The 19,681-nt window shown below is 51.7% G+C and overlaps 1 protein-coding gene across 1 annotated transcript in view; it reads left to right on the forward strand.

Moving 5' to 3' along the window:
- Positions 1-19,681, forward strand: part of TMOD1 (tropomodulin 1) — a 72,585-nt gene that overhangs the window by 40,986 nt on the left and 11,918 nt on the right. Inside the window, exons 5-8 of the mRNA XM_037035752.1 lie at positions 4,602-4,691; positions 5,595-5,725; positions 7,400-7,507; positions 12,470-12,613. Coding sequence (XP_036891647.1) covers positions 4,602-4,691; positions 5,595-5,725; positions 7,400-7,507; positions 12,470-12,613 — 473 coding nt within the window. The remainder of the gene's footprint in view (positions 1-4,601; positions 4,692-5,594; positions 5,726-7,399; positions 7,508-12,469; positions 12,614-19,681) is intronic.

Genomic DNA, 19,681 nt, shown 5'->3' on the forward strand with positions numbered 1-19,681 from the left:
GCCAATGTGTCACACTGGCTCAGGTGTGACACGGGTAAGGCAAGGCCCAAGAACTTGCCTTTGTTCATTGGTTTTCCCGTCTGTGCACCATTCATGCATTCATTCATCACTAATGGAGCCGGCATACATTACTGAACTCCTCCTGTGTGAATGAGTCAGATCCAGTCCCTGTTCTTGGCCAGCCCAGGATGTGAGAGGAGGACAGAACAGAAGCATGTGAATTTTAACATGAAATGTGTTACCACAGGGTCATGAACAGACAGGCCTCCGACAGCACTAAATTCTTGGCGTGTGGCCCTGGGTCGTGGCTCAGAGGCCACTGGGAGTCATCTGCAAGCATTTGCCATTATTGGTGCTGCTGCCCCTTCCCAGTTAGGGATGTGATCCTGGCCTTTGGGGACTCTTCAGATGGGACAGGATCCAAGCAGGAACTTGGTGTTGGGAGACTCACCCTTTAGAAGGATGAACCCCCAGGCCACCCCCAAGGACAGGTGGCAGTCCCTGGCTGCCCTGATCCAGAGGCAGCCCCACCCCTCTTCCAGTGTCCTGTTCATGGCCCCAGGCTCCTGTTCTGGGAGAGTCAGGGTGTGGCGCATCCAGGAGCCCCTCAATGGCACCCAAGTCCTGGGCCAGGGCCAGCTTCTCCCAACGGTTCCTAGGATCCCCGCGCCTGCCCTGAGCCCATCGGACCAGTCGGCGGCCCAGAGGCCCGGGAGGTGTGCCATCATCTCCCTGCTTCCTTAGTGGCATCACGGACGGGCGAACCCTGCCAAGGCAGGGAGAGGAGAGAACTTGATGTTCCTTTGCAGAGTTCAAAAATAGTCCTTTTTGAGTTTTGAGGAAGATCTAGTCTTGTTTTTTAAAAAATTTACATTCCCCAGTGCTACATTCAGCCTTGCCAATATTGACCAAGAATGAAGCAACAGGCGAGGCTGATGTGCTGTTTTCCTTCACCACTCACGCCTCCCTCCCTCCTTCCATCCGTCCGTCCTTCTTTCTAGTTTCCTTGCTAATTTCCTCAGAGTTGCAGAATGTTTTTTGCTTCTTAGGCCTGCTATTGATATTACCTCCTAGGATACATGTTATCTGTTTTAGAGTTCCGAAGTCGAGGGGAAGTTTGACAACTTCGGGACCGCTGGTGACCTCGTGTGTGGAGGAGTGTTTGGGATACTAACTTCGAAGCTAGAGAGTCCTCACCAGATGGTCTTTCCCAAACAGTTTCCCCACGAGCCTGCTGGAAAAGCCAGAGGATCATCAGCACTGGCCCTGGCAGCTGGTTAAAAAATCAAACAGGGTAAAAAGATGAGCCGTGGTGTGGCGGTTAAGTCCTTGGTGAAGGTTTGAGGTCAGCGTTCAGATACACCCCATTTTACAGGTGTGCAAACTGAGGCCCAAAGAGCAGGAGTGACCTGGACAGGGTTACCCAGCAAATGAGTGCCAAAGCCAGACTGGAGCCCAGGCCCCCTTCCTCTGTCCCCTGGCACTTTCTGCAACTGTCGTGCCTCTGCCCCCCGCTTTCTGGACTGTTACAGGAAGCTATCGTCTGAGCCCAAAATGTGTTTTGCATTTTTCACCTCTCTGTACATACACTCTAAGCAAGACCAGCCAGCCACATGAGGTCACACATTTCCTGGGATTCCCAGCAACCTTTCCCAAACTGCTCTTCCAAACCTGCACTCCCAGCAGCAGCCCCGAAGCACCGAGAGGCACTCCTCGTGTGGGAGCTGGAAGAGGCAGCCCCATAAGGTGATGCGCGGTGATCTGATCCACCTGCCGCTGACTCAGTCCTCAGCTCCCACTGCCCACGGAGCCACGGCCTAAATTAAATGAGCGCGCTTGTAAAGCTCTCTCCCCACCAGTTCTCCTTAGCGATGAGCAGGCAGGTCTAATTTTAGCAGAGAAGACTCTTAGAATGTGAGAAACAGAAGGGACTTTGAGATCATCTCCTCTTGTGGTTCTCAGCTCCCACTGATCATCAAAATCAGCCAAGGAGATTAAAAAACACACCTTTAGAAATTCAGATTAGTGGTTTGAGGGTGGAGCATGGGCAGTTTCTCAAAGTTCCCGGATGAATCGGATGCGCAGCCCTGATCTTGTCTCACCCCTTCACCGGACAGAGGAGATGGCAGCCTGGAGAGGAAGGGGCCTGCCCAAGCTCGCACAGCACTGGGGGCCTGGGTGGCACCGCTGGCCTCCTGGCTCTTCCCTAAGAGCTCTGGTGTTTTCTCTCTAACTAGAAACCACGTCTAACGAAATGGCTAGAGGAATTAAAAAATCATCAGCAAATAGTATTTACCATGTTCTGGAATAGGTAGAAGAAAAGAGAGATGACCTTCTTCCCTGGCCCCCGGACATCCGTAGTCTGGTAGTGGAAGTGCACACGCACCCAGATGTCCCCAACCCCGTGCAGACTACGTCTGGCAACAAGGGCACCAGTCGCTGCCGGAGAACCATCAGAGGAGAGAGGGACGCAGGCAGACTCCCTGGGGAGGAAGTGTTGTTCAAGGCATGAGGGATGGAGAAGTATTAGGTCACATACAGGATGCTTGGTTGGAGCTGAATTTCAGATAAACAATGGGTAAGTTTTAACACGACTGAGACCTACTTATACTACAACATTTTTCATTGTTTATCTGAAATTCCAATTTAACTGGGTGTCTTTAATTTTATGTGCCAAATAGGACGGCATGACTGAGGGCGTTTCAACAGCGGGCACTGCAAGTGAGGCAAGAACAGCCACCAGAGGGGAGGGCGCCGGCGGGAGCAGGAGGATGCACTGAGCAGTGACAGCTGGTGCCCCCGGAGTGGAAAGGGTACAGGGGAGGGACGAGGCTGTTGAAGCAGGGCCAGCCCAGGGAGGGCCAGTGAGCTCTGGGGTCACAAGCCACCGACCACTCACCCCGATGGCTGCCACAGCCTCACGGTCCCCTCCGGGCTCTGTCCTCCCCCCTGTAGTCGGTTCTCTGGGCAGCCGGAACAACCCTCACAGGGCTGGATCACACCAGCTCATGCCCTGCTCGGGCCTTCCGCAGCTTCCCAGGCTGCACCTGGAAAAGGACACCCAAACTCCTTTCCTGAATGAGACCCTGTGGGATCCAACGTGGACTGTCTGAATAAAATCTACTCCCAAGGGTCCTTGTGAGGACTCAGGGGCACAGTGTCATGCTCAGTGTCTCCCCCCCGCCCCGCCCCCCGACTGCCCACTGAAACCACCTGGGAGCTTAAAAAAACGTGGATACCTCGGCCCCAGCCCCAGGGATTGTGGTTTAATTGGTCTGGGGAGGCCTGGGTGGCAGGAGTTCTGAAGATTCCCCAGTGATCCCACAGCACAACCACAGGAGAGTCACTGACGTACAGCGGATTCCCCGGCCCAGGGCGAGCGGCTCGGTGAGCGGGGTATTATACGGTCCACCACGAGTCCAGCTTCACCTCTACCCGTCTCCTGTCTCCCCGTCCCTGCCTTCCACTCCCTTAGCCTGGGGTTTTCCCACCGCCATGCTCTCTGCCCAGAATGTTCTGCCTCCCTTCTTTTAACTTGGCCAACCCTTACTTACCACTCCCATCCAAGTCCTTCTGCTCCCTTCTCCCACAGCTTCTCCTTCATGCGCCGACCACACTCTGTGCCTATGTTTCTAACCACGTGGGTACCTGCTTAGCAGCCCTGTCCCCCAGCAGACTGCAGGCTAGCTGCACGGGCAGGGATCCTGTCTTTGTCGTTCCCCACTGTCCCTCTCGCCCCTGGACACACGACGTCGGTGCTCAGTAAATGTTAAGTAAATGAAGGGATGGAAGCATGACTGGGAGCAGGTGTGAGGTGGTCAGACTTACATTTCCAGAAAGATCTTTCTGGCTGCTCTGTACTGAATGCTGGGGGTGGGACCAATACACCGGCGACTACGCAGCCATGACAGTAACACCAAGAAATGACAGGGCCTCGACCAAGAAGGAGGTGATGGAGTGGGAGGAGGGACAGACGAGAAGAGCAGGTTAGAAGGGTGGGGACTTGGTGAAGGAGCCCTGTGAGTGAGTCTCTGGCCTGAGGGACAGGCAAGGTGACAGGAGAGAAGGAAACCCACAGGAAAAGGCTGTTGCTGGGGAAGATGAGCTCTGTTTGGGCCAAGTCTGGTTGGCTGTGCCAGTGGTACATCAGGGGACACCTAGGAATCTGAGGCTGGGGACTAGGGAAGTCTAGGCCAGTGGGAGAGACTTGGCATTCATATAGATAGAGGCAAAGAAAAAAATTTTTTTAATATTTTATTTATTTATCTTTAGAGGGGAAGGGAAGGAGAGAGGAAGAGAAACATCCATGTATGGTTGCTTCTCATGCATCCCCTGCTGGGAACTGGCCCCTGCCGGGAATTGACCTGCAACCCAGGCATGTGCCCTGACTGGGAATCGAACCGCGATCGTCTGGTTTGCAGGCCCGAGCTCAATCCACTGAGCTACACCAGCCAGGGCAGAGGCAAAGAAAATTTAAAAGTTTTCATGCAAGTGTTTCTTGCCATTTCTGGGAGCACACATTTCAAAGGAGTGCATTGTCCGTGCCTGGAGGCCCTTCCGTCTGGGAGGGCCAAGTCCTGAGCCCCTGCCTGTCCCCACAGCTATCCTGGGCATGCACACGCTCATGAGCAGCCAGCAGTACTACCAGGCCTTGGGCAGCAGCTCCATCGTGAACAAGGAGGGACTCAACAGTGAGTACTCTGTGCCCCCGCCCCCGCGAGGACACCTCATAAGTGAAGCAGCCCCGCTTCTCGCTGCCTCCCACTCGTGGTCTCTGGCTTGTGGCAGAATGTGTACATTTTACGTGGCCAAATCTAGCCACCTTTTCCGTTCACTCTCCTGGGATTTGTGTCTTATTTACAAAGGCCTTCTTCATCCCAGTATTATTAAAATGGCCTCCTATCTTTTCTTCTAAAAGCTATAGAGGTTTCCTTCTTAGATGAAAAGAAGGAAACTTCTTTTCCTTTTCTTAGGAAAAGGTTTCCTTTTACTTAGGTTTCCTTTTCTTCTTAGATGCACCCTCTTAATCCACCTTGAGTTCGTGTCTGTGTGGTGTGAGATGAGATCAAGTTTCCATTTTTTTAATGGGTATCTCATTGTCCCAACACCATTCTTTGCAAAGCATGTCTTTTCACCACTGGCTCGGGCTCCATGTTGCCCATGAACTTCCATGCATCCACATGGACTGTCCCGGGGGGGACTCTCCTGTTCTGTGAGTCTCCTTGTCTTTTCCTGTGCCAACATTGCATTGCCTGACTTGCTCAGGCACCCTGCTCCAAGCTGGCATTTTGGCCCCAAGAGGGGGTGCCAAAAGAATCACTGGCCTCCCCCCCGAAGGCTCACCTATTTCTTTCCCATCCAGGCTTCCTTCCGTCCTCAAAAGAGCCCCTGTTCACAGGCTACAAGATGAGGATGTCAAGGTTCAGAGAGTTTAAGGAAGTCCCCTAGTTCGTGGCAGCCAGAGTCCAAGCAGGGCCACACCCTCTCCACATGTCCCTGAACTCTGCCACCACTTCCTTCCAGAGTGTGCTTGGGTTGAGGGAACGGGCTCCCCGCGTTTCTGTGAGTCACCTCCCTTTTGTGGGTCACTCTAGGTGTGATTAAACCAACACAATACAAGCCTGTGCCCGACGAAGAGCCCAATTCGACGGACGTGGAGGAAACGCTAGAGCGGGTAAAGAGAAACGACCCAGAACTCGAAGAGGTTAACCTCAACAACATCCGGGTAAGCCCCTGTCACCTCACCTCACCTCACCGGAGAGCCGTGCTCCCGCTGCAGCCAGCCAGGCTTAGCTGCACAGAGATGGCAGGGGCCTGTTTGGGCTCCGGGTGCTTCTGGGTCAGGAATAGGGGCGCGGTCTTTCCCAGGGGACGACAGCGTAAACAAGCACATCCCGCCACCCTGGTTTCTTTCAGAGGTCTGACAGCAGGCCCAGATGTTCACCCCCGCCAATCAGCTCGGGAAACTCGCTGTGTTACTCAAAACACAGAGCCCCTTGAGATAAAATCGTGAGTCACACACACAGGGCTGCTCGGGATCTCAAGGCTAGAAAGCCCAGGGCCCACCAGGCTCATGGGTAACCCACGCCCTGGCAGGGCCATCCCTGAACCACCACAGCTGCCGAATCACGCACACATTCAGTCTCATCCCGCAGCCCTGGAGGGGAGCTGTCAGCCCACATATCTGAAGATGTATTCTAAGCTGCCAGCCATATCTCCCTGGACACTTCCTGTATGACCACCCAGGGCAGAGGAAGGACAGATGGACAGGCAGTCCTACGCTGGACGGGCAGCAGGAGGAGTTCAGAAGCAGCCCAGCTGCCTGCCCACCTGCTCAGCCTGGAGGCCAGTGGGATTGGTTCCGGGAGGGGGTAGAAGTAACACAAGCCTCAGGCCCCTCACTCCCTGGCTCCTCTTTCCCTGCTTCTCCACTTTCTCTTAAGTGACTGCCAGCCCCACAACACAATCAGATTGGAAACCTGCGTCTGAAGTGTTCTCTGCCACCTGGCCTCCCGTGCTCTGTTCCCATGGGGAGCTAAAGTGACGCTGTGAAATGAGAGATCCATTAAAGCACAGACATGGCCCCTCTCAGGTGCCTCCAGTGTCTACCTTGTGCCCAGAGGGAGACGCCGACACCATTCAGAACCGTGCACCTTGACAGTGGGTGCTGGTGTGGAGGACATGGGGCTGTGGGCCTCAACCAGGACTCGCCCTCTCCAGGCCTCAGTTTCCCCTCTGTACCTTAGGCAGTTGGACTAGATCAGTATATCTCATCTGAGGAATTAAAAAATAAGCGCCAGTGCCCAGACCTCCCCCGGCCCGAGACTGATTCCGAATCTGCGGGTCTGGAGCAGGCCTAAGCATCAGCATTTTGTAAAAGTAACCCAGGAACCTGTTACATGCTGCCAGGCTGAGACCCTCAGGGACAGATGTCTCTTAAAGATCATCCAGTGCAACCCCCCGACACACCCCTGTTTTCCAGAAACAGGCCCAGGGGAGGGAAGAGACGCCCCAGAGTCACAGAGCAGATCAAACGTTGCCAGTTGCGGGGGCAGAGGTGAAGCTCCTGCCCACCCCACAGCCCCAGGCCCGGGTTCTCGGCACAACGCTCCTCTGCGTCCTCGGCCTTGACTTTGCCTCCTCTCTGGCCTCTGTGTGCACAAGGAGGGGGTTGTGAGTCCATCTGAAATTTCAGGGAGGATTTTCTTGTTCTGCCTACCAGAAAGTTCTCCCCAAATCCCAACCATTTGAAGCAAAGCTGGAATCCTTCGTCCATTTTACTTTTCGGTCAGAGACTTGCTGCAATCAGGCTGCCCGTGTGAGAGCATTAGCCCCCATCTGTCTTCCCACCCTGTCCCCGGGAGGGGCTGCTGGTCACTGCTTGCCTTTCTCTCTGCAGAATATCCCCATACCCACCCTCAAGGCATACGCAGAAGCCCTGAAAGATAACTCGTATGTGAAGAAGTTCAGCATCGTGGGGACACGCAGCAATGACCCTGTGGCATTTGTATGTACCTTTCTGTTTTGCTGTGTTGGTGGTGGGGGTGGCAGATAAACAGAAGGGTTGGTGCTGTTGCCTCAGGACTGGCCAATCCCACTGATGAGGAACCTTGTGCAATGTGGTGCAAGGCACTGGGCTAGAGCCAGGACAGGGATGGAATGGTTGTTACCAGGCAGCATCTGTACATCATCCTACTTAATCTCCACAGCCACCCCTGGTCCCAGAAGTGCAGATCTGCCCACTTTGCAGATGAAGAGCCTGGGATGCAGGGAGCTCAGGGCACTCGCTTTGTCCAAAGTTGCAGAGCAAGTATAGGTGGTGAAGCTGAGGTTTAAATGCAAGTCACTCGGACCCTGGAACCAGCTCTCTGTGCATTCAGCATGTCCTGTTCGGACAAGGCTTGTCCCTCACTGGGCCTCAGTTCCTCCATATCCGAAAGCATTGCCTTCATCAGCGGGTCCTGAAGACCAATTTTATTTGTTTTTTATTTATGTCTTTAACATATTGCTGTTCAAATTAAATTGTACTTCATCTAAAGTAGCCATCAATTCTTTTTTTTCCTTTTTAAACATGTAACACACATTTCTTAAGAGTCTCTCTGTGTCCAGCGGTGAATTAGGCTCTAGGAATACAACCGCACCCAAGGCAGTCGTAGTTCCGCTTCCACGGACTCAGGGTCCATTTGGCACGCAGACAACTAAAAACAACAGTGCAGTGTGATCGCTGCACACGAATAGTGAGTAAAAGGTGCAGGACTCGCTTGCCAGGGGTGGTAATTGATGACTTAGTGGCAATCAGTTTGTTAGTGTGCACAAAATAACTTCCTGGGATTTTGACTGGGATGGCATTGAACCTCTAGATCCAGTGGGAAGAACTGACATCTTGACAACACTGACTCTTTTTATCCGTGAACATGTACTATCACCCCATTTATTTAGTTCTTTGATTTTGTTCATCAGAGTTTTGTGGTGTTTCTCATATAGATCTTATACATATTTTGTTAGCTTTAAACCTAAGTATTTCATTTTGAAGATGGTGATGTAAATAGTATTGTGTTTTTTATTTCAAATTTCCAGTTGTCCATTGTTAGTATAAAAGAAAGTGATTGGCCTTTGTATATTAACCAGGTATCCTGCAACCTTCTTATAATCACTTACTAGTTCTAGGGGGGCTTTTCAGGTTTTCTCTATAAACAATTGTGTCATCTATAAACAAATGCAATTTCATTTCTTCCTTCCCATTCTGAATACCTTCTATTTCCTTTTCTTGTCTTATTGCATCAGCTATATGTTAAAGAGGAGTGATGAGAAGGGACTTCCTTGCCTTGTACCTGATATTAGTAGTAAAGTTTCAAGTTCTTACCACTAAGTCTGATGTTAACTATAGGGTTTTTGTAGATATTCTTTACCAAGATGATGAACTTTTCCTCAATGCCTAGTTTACTGAGAGTTTTTAATCATGAATGTGTGTTGGATATCATCACATGCTTTTTTCTACATTTATTTATATGATCGTGTGCTTTTTCTTCTATTGATGTGATGGATTATATTGATTTTTCTAATGTTGAACCAGCCTTACATATACTTGGGGTAAAATCCCACTTGATCATGGTGTGTAATTGTTTTTTGTACATTTCTGGGTTTGCCATTTTTTGAGGATTTTTGCATCTGTGTTCATGAGATATTGGTCTGTCATTTTCTTAAAATGTTTTACTCTGATTTTGAGTTAAGATGATGCTGACCTCAAACAATGAGTGAAGAAGTATTTCCTCCACTTCCATCTTCTGAAAGAGAATTAGTATCATTTCTTCCTTAAATATTTGGTAGAATTCATCAGTGAACCCATCCGGGCCTGGTACTTTCTGTTTTGGAAGGCTATTAACTATTGATTCAATTTCTTTAAGAGATAAAGGGCTAACCAAATAGTTCACTTCTTCTTACATGAAGATTGGAAAATTGCCTTGCAACCAGTTAGTCCATTTTGTAAAGATATATGAGTTGTTTACAATATTCCCTTATTATCTTTTTAATTTCCATGGGGTCTTAGTGATACTCTTTTTTCATTTCTGATATAAGTGGTTTTTGTCCGCTCCTCTTCTTCTTAGCTTGGCTAGAGTCTTGTGGATTTCATTAGTCTTTAAAAAAAAAACAGCTTTTGGCTTCATTAATTTTCTCTGTTGATTTCCCATTTTCAAGTTCATTGATTTCTTCTCTAATTCTTATTGTTTATTTTCTTCTGTTTACTTTGGATCTAATTTGCTCTTTTTTTTCTATTTCCTTAAGATGGACACTTATTGTTTTTAGATCTTTCTTATTTTCTGATATTTGCATTCCGTGTCATAAATTTCCCTCTAAGCCAGGGGTGTCAAACTCCTTTTCACCAGGGGCCACATCAGCCTTGCTGTTCGGCCCTTTGAAGGCAGCCGCGAGGCTGACGTGGCGCCCGGTGAACATGAGTTTGACGCCCCTGCTCTAGCTAAACTCTACTTTTGCTGCATCCCACACATTTTCACAAATTATGTTTTCATTTTCATTTCACTCAAAATACCTTTCAGTTTCTCTCGTGATTTCTTCTTTGACCCATATGTTATTTAGAAATGTGTTGTTGAATCTTTACATATCTTGAGATTTTCCAGTTATCTTTCTGCTACTGATTTCTAGTTAAATCCCACTGGAGTCTGAGAGGAGACATTGTATGGTTTCTGCTTTTGTAAATCTATGAAGGCGTGTTTCATGCCCCAGAATGGGGTCGATCTTGATGAATACCCATGCCATCTTGACAAGAATGTGTATTCTGCTGTCGTTGGGGGAAGTAGTCCATGGATGCCACCTACGTCCAGTTGCCTGACGGTGCCGTGGAATTCAGGGGTATCCTTAATGATTTTCAACTCGCTGGATCTGTCCATTTCTGACAGAGGGCTGTTGAAGTCTCTAACTCTAGCAGTAGATTCACCTATTTCTCATTGCCGTTCTATTAGTTTTCCTCGCGTAGTTTGACGCTCTGTTGTTAGGAGCACATACAAAAAGGATCGTTGTATCTTCTTGGAGAATTGAGTGCTTTACCGTTATGTAACGCCCTTCTCTATCCCTGATAACTTTCCTTGCTTGGAAGTCTATTTAGTAGCAATCTGTTCTCCTTGAGTTTTGAAAATAGGTAGGACAGTTTCCTCTGATACATTGGAAATGATAGAAATGGCTGAGGGTCCCTCATTGCTCCTGGATAGATGACCTCTGACCTCAGGAGATCCCCAGCAGATCCTGAGTTCACCCATGGACATGACTGGCAAAGCTGCATGCTCCGTGCCCTGCTGTGTTGTGGATCAGAAACCACACATGTCCGTGCTGGCACTTGGCTCAGCTCCACATGTATTTATGGGACATTGACCCTGTGCCCGGCCAACCTCCGATGTCAGCCCGTTCACACCAGTATTCCCATTGTCGAACGTTGAAATGCTCTGGGCCGGTTGGTAAATAAGGCTGCCAGACCTCTGCACGCACCCCCACTGCCTGCCCCAGCTCCTCTCCTGCCCACCCCACCCCCAGATCCTCCACTCTGCTCCAGCAAACAGAGTGGACACGGGTATGACGGGGCCTCCCGGACCTGTTCCACCACCGGCGTGTCCACTCAGATCGGCCTGGTGGACTTGCCCACAGCTTGTTAAATGTTTTGATTATTAGGCTCAGGCAGGCCTTCCCTGGGGAGCCAGCAGTTTGTGGCGGAGGGAACACAGACTGCGTCCCTCCCCTCAGGAGGGTACAGCTACCCAGGGTCACAATTAGAGCTGACCTGCCATCCTGGGGGTGTACAGCAAGGCAAGCTGAGGAGGGAGTGGTGGGGTCTGTCAGGAAGGCTTCCTGTGAGGGGTGCCCTTTGCCGGGTCTCAGCCAGCAGGGACGGTGGGAGGGCGTCCTGGCTCAGACAACAGGGCGCCAGGTTGTACAGCCCTGGTCCGTCAGCCGCTGGTGTCTCCTTTCTGCCATGACACACAGTTTCCACCAACTGCTAATTACTTCCTTTCCTTCAGAAGCTCCGATTGCCATCTACACCCCCTGGCTGCAGTCCTCCCAAACGTGCTGGGGCTACCTGCACGCCTCTCCTCCCACTTGCCCTGGTCTCTTGCCCAGCGGGTGGTTTCCCAGGCCTCCCTCTCTGTTCTCTGCCGCTGCAACCAAGAGAAGGACTCCATAAAATTCCCACATGGAAGGAGAAGAGACAAACAAGGATATTTAGGGAGGTTGGGACTCCACTAGTCAGTGAACAGTGACTGGGGACCTACTATGTGCTGAACACTGTGGGCACCATGTGATGAATTAGTGCATTTTCAGCCCACCCAGGGTAGTCAGTCTAAGGGCAGAGACATCCGTATAAAAAGCGATCTAAACTGGGGAATACATGTTCCATGAGGGAGACTGTGGAGTAATTCTATGAGGTTCAGGAAGACAGGCCACAGCTCACTGGGAGCGTCAGCAAAAGCTCTCAGAGGAAGAGGCATTGAGGATGGCCTTGAAGGACAGGCAGGGTTTAGGTGGGCAAAGCAGACAGGAAAGGGCATTCCAGGTGGTGGGGGCAGGGTGAGCAAAGGCTAAGCAGTGGGGGGCAGCGGGCAGGCACGGGGAACTGGGAAGAGCTTAGGGAGCTCCATAGGGAGCAGGGAGAGTCGAGGCTGCTGACGGGGAGAGTAGAACCTGCACCCAGCAGAGGCTTTGGATGCAGGCTAAGGAGCGTGGAATAACCTGGTAGGGGTTCAGGAGCCATGGCAGGTCGGAGGGGAGGAGGGACACAGAGCTCTCCTTGGCGAAGGAAGTTGAGGGGACCGTTTTGCTTGGTCCCCAGTTCAAACAGCACACGTGTACAAAAGACTTTTGCTCCCAGCCAGCGTCCCTCAGTATTTTAGGTTTTACTCAAGATGAGTTCCAGCCCTGCTCAGGGTGACTCATAGATACCCTCGCTTTTCCCCTGTGGCTTAAGGCACTTGCTGAGATGCTCAAGGAGAACAAGGTGTTGAAGACACTGAACGTGGAGTCCAACTTCATTTCTGGAGCCGGGATCCTGCGCCTGGTGGAAGCCCTTCCACACAACACTTCTCTGGTGGAGCTGAAAATCGATAACCAGGTAGGATGAGCAAGGGCCTCCGCATGCCCTTCACTTTGTGACCCTGGTCGTTCTGCACTTGCCTGCATGCTGCTGGACCAAGTGGATGCTGCTGATCATAAAAGCCCCAGAGCCCAGCTTCGAGGGGCCTCCACCACGCACACCTTCCTTCTTCATTCCCACCAAGTGCTTTTGCAGCTTTTGCTTGTGTGCCCCTAGTGATGGGGAGTTCACTCCTTACCTGTCTAGGGTTAGTGAGACTGTCCTTCTTTACATCCGGTGGAAATTAGCTCCCTGCAAGTCCAGTTTGTTGGACTTAATTCTGTTCTGTGCCACACACAGGACACATCTGTTGCACAGATCTGATACACCAGGCTAAACACCCCATTTTCTTCTATTACCACCCCCCCCGACACACACACCATGGGTTTTTGTGTCTCCTTATCACAGGGGTTATTCTCTGGGTAAATTCTAGTTTGTCTTTATCCTTATGAGGTTACCATTGTTCTGTAACTTCTGTGACTCAGTCATTTATTTTCAGGGCAACTCCTTCAGTTCTGACTTTTAAAGCAATGCCAGTAACAGTGCCTTGCATGTAAGATATCTTGTATGTTACGTGTATTGAGTGTCTGCGTGGGCTAGGCTCTGTGCCATGTCCCTGACACACGGCGTCTCTGATTTCCCGGACGGCCCTGCAGGATGTGGGCGTCAACTCTCCCCGTCTACAGAGGAGCAAACAGGTCAGAGAGGGGAGGACAAGCTTTCTTGGGGCCTCCACGTTCGCTCTTTAGGGGGAACAATTTGAATACAGATCTCTGACTCTAAATCCCACACCCCTTTCATTACACCACATCGTTTCCAAGGTTGAAATGCCTTCTTCTTTATGGTGTGTGGATAGGGAACTTGTTTTTTCCTACATGAAAATTTTCACTTAATGGTCATATAAATATGTGCAGAGAAAAAAGATCAAAAGGAAATAGAACAATTGTAAATAGCAGTTATCCCTGAATGAGATCATTTTCTTTATCACAAACTATCACAAGCATATGGAAAAGTATGTAAGACTTAAGTGTACAGTTTAATGAATCACAGCGGGCTTGTAACTCCTGTCCAGGTCAGGAACTAAAACATTACCAGCTTCCAGGAGACTTCTGGGGCCCCTTGTCCATCAGAACCCTTCACAGCACTTCATGGCTTCCCCTACTTCCTTTCGTGCCTCCATGTCTCTGCTCTTGCTTCCCCCCCAGCCCGCCCCNCTCCATGTCTCTGCTCTTGCTTCCCCCCCCCCCCCCCCCGCTGGCCCTATCACGTCTCTGCCTCCTTTTCCTCTGGATTCCGCTGAAGCGGGTCTGAGCCCCTGTGGAGTTCTGCGGCCAGCCTGGATCAGCTCGTGTAGAACCGTCCACGGGCGTCTCTTCCCAGCTCCCCTTCAGGGCCGGCACGTTGGTCCCTTGCAACAGCCCCTAGTGGGAATGTTCACACTGTGGAAACTGGACCCCAGAGTGAGTCAGGAGCTCCCTCCCGAGTTTTCCTGGGCCCTTGACCAGCTTGCAAGGTTCCTGGAAGCCGGTGCTGGGTCTGAGTCACCTCCACGTCTCCGTGGCGAGCTGAGAGCTCGGCCCCGCAGTCGTGCTGGGCATGCAGGGCGGCCCCAAGGGTTGTGCGTGCTGTTCCCTGTGGGGCGAGGTGGCAGGGGTCGGCGTCCAACCCACATGCCACTCCTTAAGACTCGGTATGGAGCTTTGTTCAGCAGACAGGGCCCTTGTTCTCTAGTTCACATGAAAAGGCCACATGAGCCTGCAGCGGCCCTGTCGTGTGAACTTGCTGCACCCGACCCTTCGCATGTCTCAGATGCCAGTGGCCTTGCTGCTGCTGCCTTGCCCAGCCCCAGAGCCTCCCCCCACTCACCTTTTATGTCCCTCCTTTGGCCACTGCTGACCCCGCTTTATTGGAATAAGGCTTGGCAGCTGCCCTGGGCCAGGCCCTGGGATTGGCTGGTCATGTGACTTCAAGCCTGGCTGTACAGGGAGTTGGGGCCTACCCTGTGTGCACTGAAACCTAAGAGAGCCAGTCCCCATTCCCAGGCTTCCTTGGACGCACTGTGCGAGGCGCGGGTGGCCTTCCTTCCTTCTCACTACTCTGTCCCTGGGGTCCAGAGATGGAGCCTGCACTGATGTCACTCTCACCCTGCCTGAACCCCAGGTGCAAGGATGACGGCTTCCCCGAGCTGCAGTACCTCACTTGTAAAATGGGCTCGTAAGAATCCCCACTTCTGAGGAAATGGCAGATGTAAATGGGGCAGTCGTTAACCTCTGTAATTACTCCAAAAGTCATCTCAGAGTTCGCACATCATTCTGAGTTGATTTCCTGAGCAGATCCCGTGAGTCCACTGCATCATTGAAGGCTCACACTGACTATAACTCAGTATTGCAACCCATCCTAGTCTTTGCAGCTGAGGAAACTGAGGCCCGTGCAGGCTCTGTGACCTGCCTGTGGTCATACAGTAAGTCAGTGGCAGAAGCAAGATTCGAACCCAGGTCTGTGTGACTCTAAAGCCCGTGAGCTCTGCCTGTCTGGGCTCTTGAACCCTACTGCAGTTTCATGAGGACTGTGCTTGGCCTTCCTCAGCTGTCCCTTTCCCTTGGTGTGAAGCCAGAGCATTCTTACCATTTACTCCCGGATCCTGGGAGCCTCTCTTTTGATTCATCTCAGCATTTGGTCGTGTCAGCTGCACCCCAGAGCTGTGCTGGGCTTCGGCCCCGCCCCCCAGGGATTCCACACTGCATAGGAAGACACACAAGTACAGGAAGGATCCTCAAATGTGGTGCTCCAGCAAGCCACAGACAGTGGGCCCTGAGGTCCTCTGGTACGAGCAGTCTCAGTCAGGAACAGACATCAAGGAGGACTTCTTGGAGGAGGTGGAGTTTGAGATAAACCTGTAGGGTGGACAGTATCTTAGAGGATGAAATAGAGGCCCTGGCATCTTGGGTTCTGGGGACTACACAAGCAAAGGGAAGGAAGAGAGGACCCCATCCAAACATGACAAATGGTACCCCAGGGGAAGGCCAGAAATGGAGCCGGAAGTCTAAGAGGCTCTGGATCAGCAAGTTGGGGGAAGATGGATTGTGGACTGCACCGTGCACCAATCAGAGCTGTGCTCTGGGAACACGGTCCCCTGCTGGGTGGGGGAGGGCTGGGAGCAGGGAGAGGGCCTCAGGGCCTAGGAGACCACAGAGAGTACTGTGACCTCCTGGATGAGGGGCCTGTGGGGAGGTGCTCCTGTCTGCCTGGAGTCTGAGACAGAACGGGGTCTGCCAGGGCAGGAGGAGGAGGACAGGGAGGAGGCCAGTCTTGGGGAGGGGGCTCTGCCACCCAGGCTCTGGGGAAGGCCACCCGCGCCTCGCACAGTGCGTCCAAGGAAGCCTGGGAATGGGGACTGGCTCTCATCGGGTGACCCAGCCTGTAGGCTGTTGTGGAGTGTGACCAAAAGGAGGTGGTGAGTGGCATTTGATTTATTCCTCGTTCTTGGTTAGACACCAGGTCTTCAGAGGCTGCAGCTTTCTGCTCGGCCCTGGTGCCTGTAACCTGTGTCAGTGAGACTCTGTTCTCCTTTTCCCTTATATGGCCAAAGAAAGGGACTTGGGGCATTCTCCCCGGTGACACAAGCCTCCCAGGCTGGCTCCTGACAGTTTCGGGAACCACGACTCTGAGGCTCTTTGTTTACTCAGCCAGTCTTTCTTTATCTCCGAGCACTGCTCCTTTGGTGTCTGAAGCTGCCCTGAGACTGCAGGGAGGGTGGGAGCGGGCAGAGGGGCCCTGACCCAGAGCTGACGGCACTGAGAACATGGCTAGTCCGGCCCTCCTTTTACAGGAGGGGGAAACTGAGGGTCAGAGGAGGGATGAGACTTGCCCAAAGGCATAGATGAAGTGTCAGAGCTGGGCGGGAGCTCAGAGGTCCTGCGTCTCAGACAGGCTGCTTCTGCTTCGAGTCCAGTGGACAGGAGAGGCCAGCTCAGCGCCCAGGACACAGACCCTGCAGGTGGGGTTTCCGCAGGCCCTGTCCATCCCAAACAGGTTGCGACCAAACGGTGGTTCTCCTGGCTCTCAATTCACTCTCCTCACTCCTCACAGAGCTCCCTCCAGCAGGCCCTTCCCTGGGCCCTCGGGCCACAGGGCACTCCCCCTGCCCTTCTGCATAGACAGCGACCAACTGAAAACCTGACCCCCCTCCACACAAAGTCTGGGGATGGTGGCTGGACGTTTCACTCCAGTGTGTGACAGTGAGGATGTGCTTAATTTTTTTTAAAGCTAAAGGAAGTGGATTTTGTTTTCTTCAGATTGGATTATTTTCCTAATTGAAGTAAGTTTAGAAAGAACACAAAAGCCACACTGGAATAGGATCCTGAAGGTTTTCACACATGGCGACACCCCCTCAGTCTTACATTGCACACGTATATCCACTGGCTAACTGTTGTCAGTGAGGCTGAATATGCTGTTGTGTTTGCCAGACACAAGGGAAACCCTCCTGAAAACCGGAAGAGCAAGACCAATCGTGTTCTGAGTTTTGTTCCTCATACATCTACCTCCTAAGTGGCAGCTCTTGGTCCGGGCATCATTTTTGTATCTGCACTTTCACTGTGAATCGAGGTGATTGAGCCTGGAGCTGCTGACCTCAGTGAGAGGATAGGCGTGTGTCACTGTCCCTTCCACTACGTGCCACTGGTGCTCTTTTACTGACCTCACTTCTCAGGGGAAAACGAGACAGACTCAGTGGAGGTTCCCACTGCGCCCTGTTCTGAAAAACCTGGAGCTTTCCAGATGAGAGGCTGGCCCAAGGATGGCCTGTCTTCAAATCGCCGATGCTGGAAGCTGAACAAGGGGTCAGGTCCCAGCCAAGCCCCAGTTCTGTTCTTGCTGTGTAATTGGGGAAGGTCATGTAATGTGTCCATGCCTCAGTTTCCTCATCTGTGAAATGGGAATAATACTGACGCTCAATCTAATAGGGTAGCGACAGGATTTAATAGGTTGATTCCTTAACCAATACCTGGCACATGGTGTTCTCTCTCAGTCAGAGGGAGGTGAGATTCCTACTGTTTGTTAGACCCAGTTGGTAGTGGGCCAGCGGGGTGGGGAGGACTGACCTCTGAGAGATTCTAGCTGCTGCAAGGAGCAACTTTTTACCTCCTTTCTTTCCTCCTTACTCCCTCCCTTTCTTTCTTACTTGTTTACTTTTTCAGTGAAGTATAGCTTACAGGTAGCAAAGCAAGTATGTCTTAAGAGGACAGCTCAGTGGGTTTACACATCCAGGTGTACACCTGTGCAATCCCCACCGAGGCCAAGACCTAGACTGTTTCTGGCACCCCAGCGGGCTCCCCGGGTCCCCCCACTCAGTCACCACCCTCCAGGTGCGATCAAGTCCTGCTCTCTGTCCTACAGATGAGTTGCACCGTCTTAAACTCCAGATGCATAGACTCATGTGCACGTGCCCTTTTATGCCTGCCTTTTTTTCCTCAGCATCACATGTGAGGGTACCAATTATCCATAGCCGTGTAACAAATTCCTTGTCCCCCCCCCCCACCACCAAATTTAGCAGCTTCAAGCAGTAATCAGCATGCTTCAGCTCACAGTTTCGGAGGCTCAGAAATCCAGGAGCAGCTGGGCGGGGTGGCTCTGGCCCAGGTGTCCAATGAGAAGGCCATCCAGACGCAGGTTGAAGGCCTGGGTGGGGCTGGGAGGACTGCATCCAAGACGGCCCCCTCTGGGCTGTGAGTGGGAGGCCTCGGCTCCTTGCCTTGGGGCCGTCTCCCCATCGGTGCTCTGTGGAGGCCAACTTCTCCCAGAGCGAGTGGCCGGAGCCAGAGGAAGAAGAAAACCATGAATGCCTTTTATGAGCCAATCTTGGAAGCTAGACCATCACTCCTGCCACTGTCTGTCAAAGGTGCAACTCGAGGGGAGTGGAATCAGGCTCTGTGTTTGGAAGGAGAAATAGCAAAGAATTTGCAGAGATATTTTTAAATCACCAGAGTAAAATGGTCTGTATTATTTTCTGTTGCTATTGTTTGTCCAAAAAGACCTTTCCAAGCAACAGAGCTACCCAAGAGTGGAGCGGGGAGCTTCCGAGGCTGATGTGCCCACGGGGGACGAGTAATCGGAACAGAACAGTGCGGCAGCTGTGATGTGGAGGGAATTTTAATATCAGCCAGGGTTTGGGACTCGAGTTGGACTAGAAAACTCCCAGGGCACCTTTCTGTATTATTGTCAAGGGTTTGCAGTCGTCCGCATTTCTGGGTCACCCGGGAGAGGCGGTGGGCCCTATCAGATGAACAAAGTGAGCTCCTTTCAGGCCAGGCTGCCCCTGCCAGACAGGGTCCCAGAGCCACCAGCCGCAGGTCACAGCTCCACGCCACCCGAGTCTTTGGTTGGTGGTTTTGTTAGAGAATCCGATCATCTTCTCACCATAAAGGTGTGAGGACCCGAGAGCTGTCACGCACCATGGAAGGGCAGGTCAGCATTGGATCCTTTTGAAAGACATTCACAGTTTTTATTCAAAACACACCCACCCACCTTTTCACTGAGCAGGTCCATACGTCCACCCCCACCCTAAAGAACGCCGCCCCCTGCCAAGCTCCCTGGGGCGTTGCTTGTCACAGGAGGTGGGGAAGCGAAGCAGACACGTGTCTGCTGGGGCGGCCCCTGGAGCAGCTCAGAGGAATGGGTTTGTTTCCTGTGTGCCGGCTTGGACAGAGCTCCAGAAAATATTAAATGGAAAAGGCAAGTGGCAGAACAATAGGTATATTTTTGAATCCACATAAAGAAAAAATTAAAAATAAAAACCTGTCTAGTTCTGTTACACACTTCACACATAGCGAATTGGCCGTGGTGGTTACTTATGTGGAAGGCCGGGGAGGGGGATTGGGGACAAATGGAGACTCATTTTTCATGATCTGCTTTAGTATCATGTGGATTTTTAATAATGAGACTACATTTGATCACAAATGGTTTATGTAAGTCTTAAGCAAATCTGAAAGGAGACAAGAGTTCTTCCCCCCACCCCCAACTCCCTGGCTCTGCGGTTGTGGACCAGAGAGA

This window comes from Sturnira hondurensis, unplaced genomic scaffold (assembly GCF_014824575.4).
Source record: "Sturnira hondurensis isolate 20B ecotype Veracruz unplaced genomic scaffold, ASM1482457v3 Scaffold0022566, whole genome shotgun sequence".
NCBI classification, from domain to species: Eukaryota; Metazoa; Chordata; class Mammalia; order Chiroptera; family Phyllostomidae; genus Sturnira; species Sturnira hondurensis.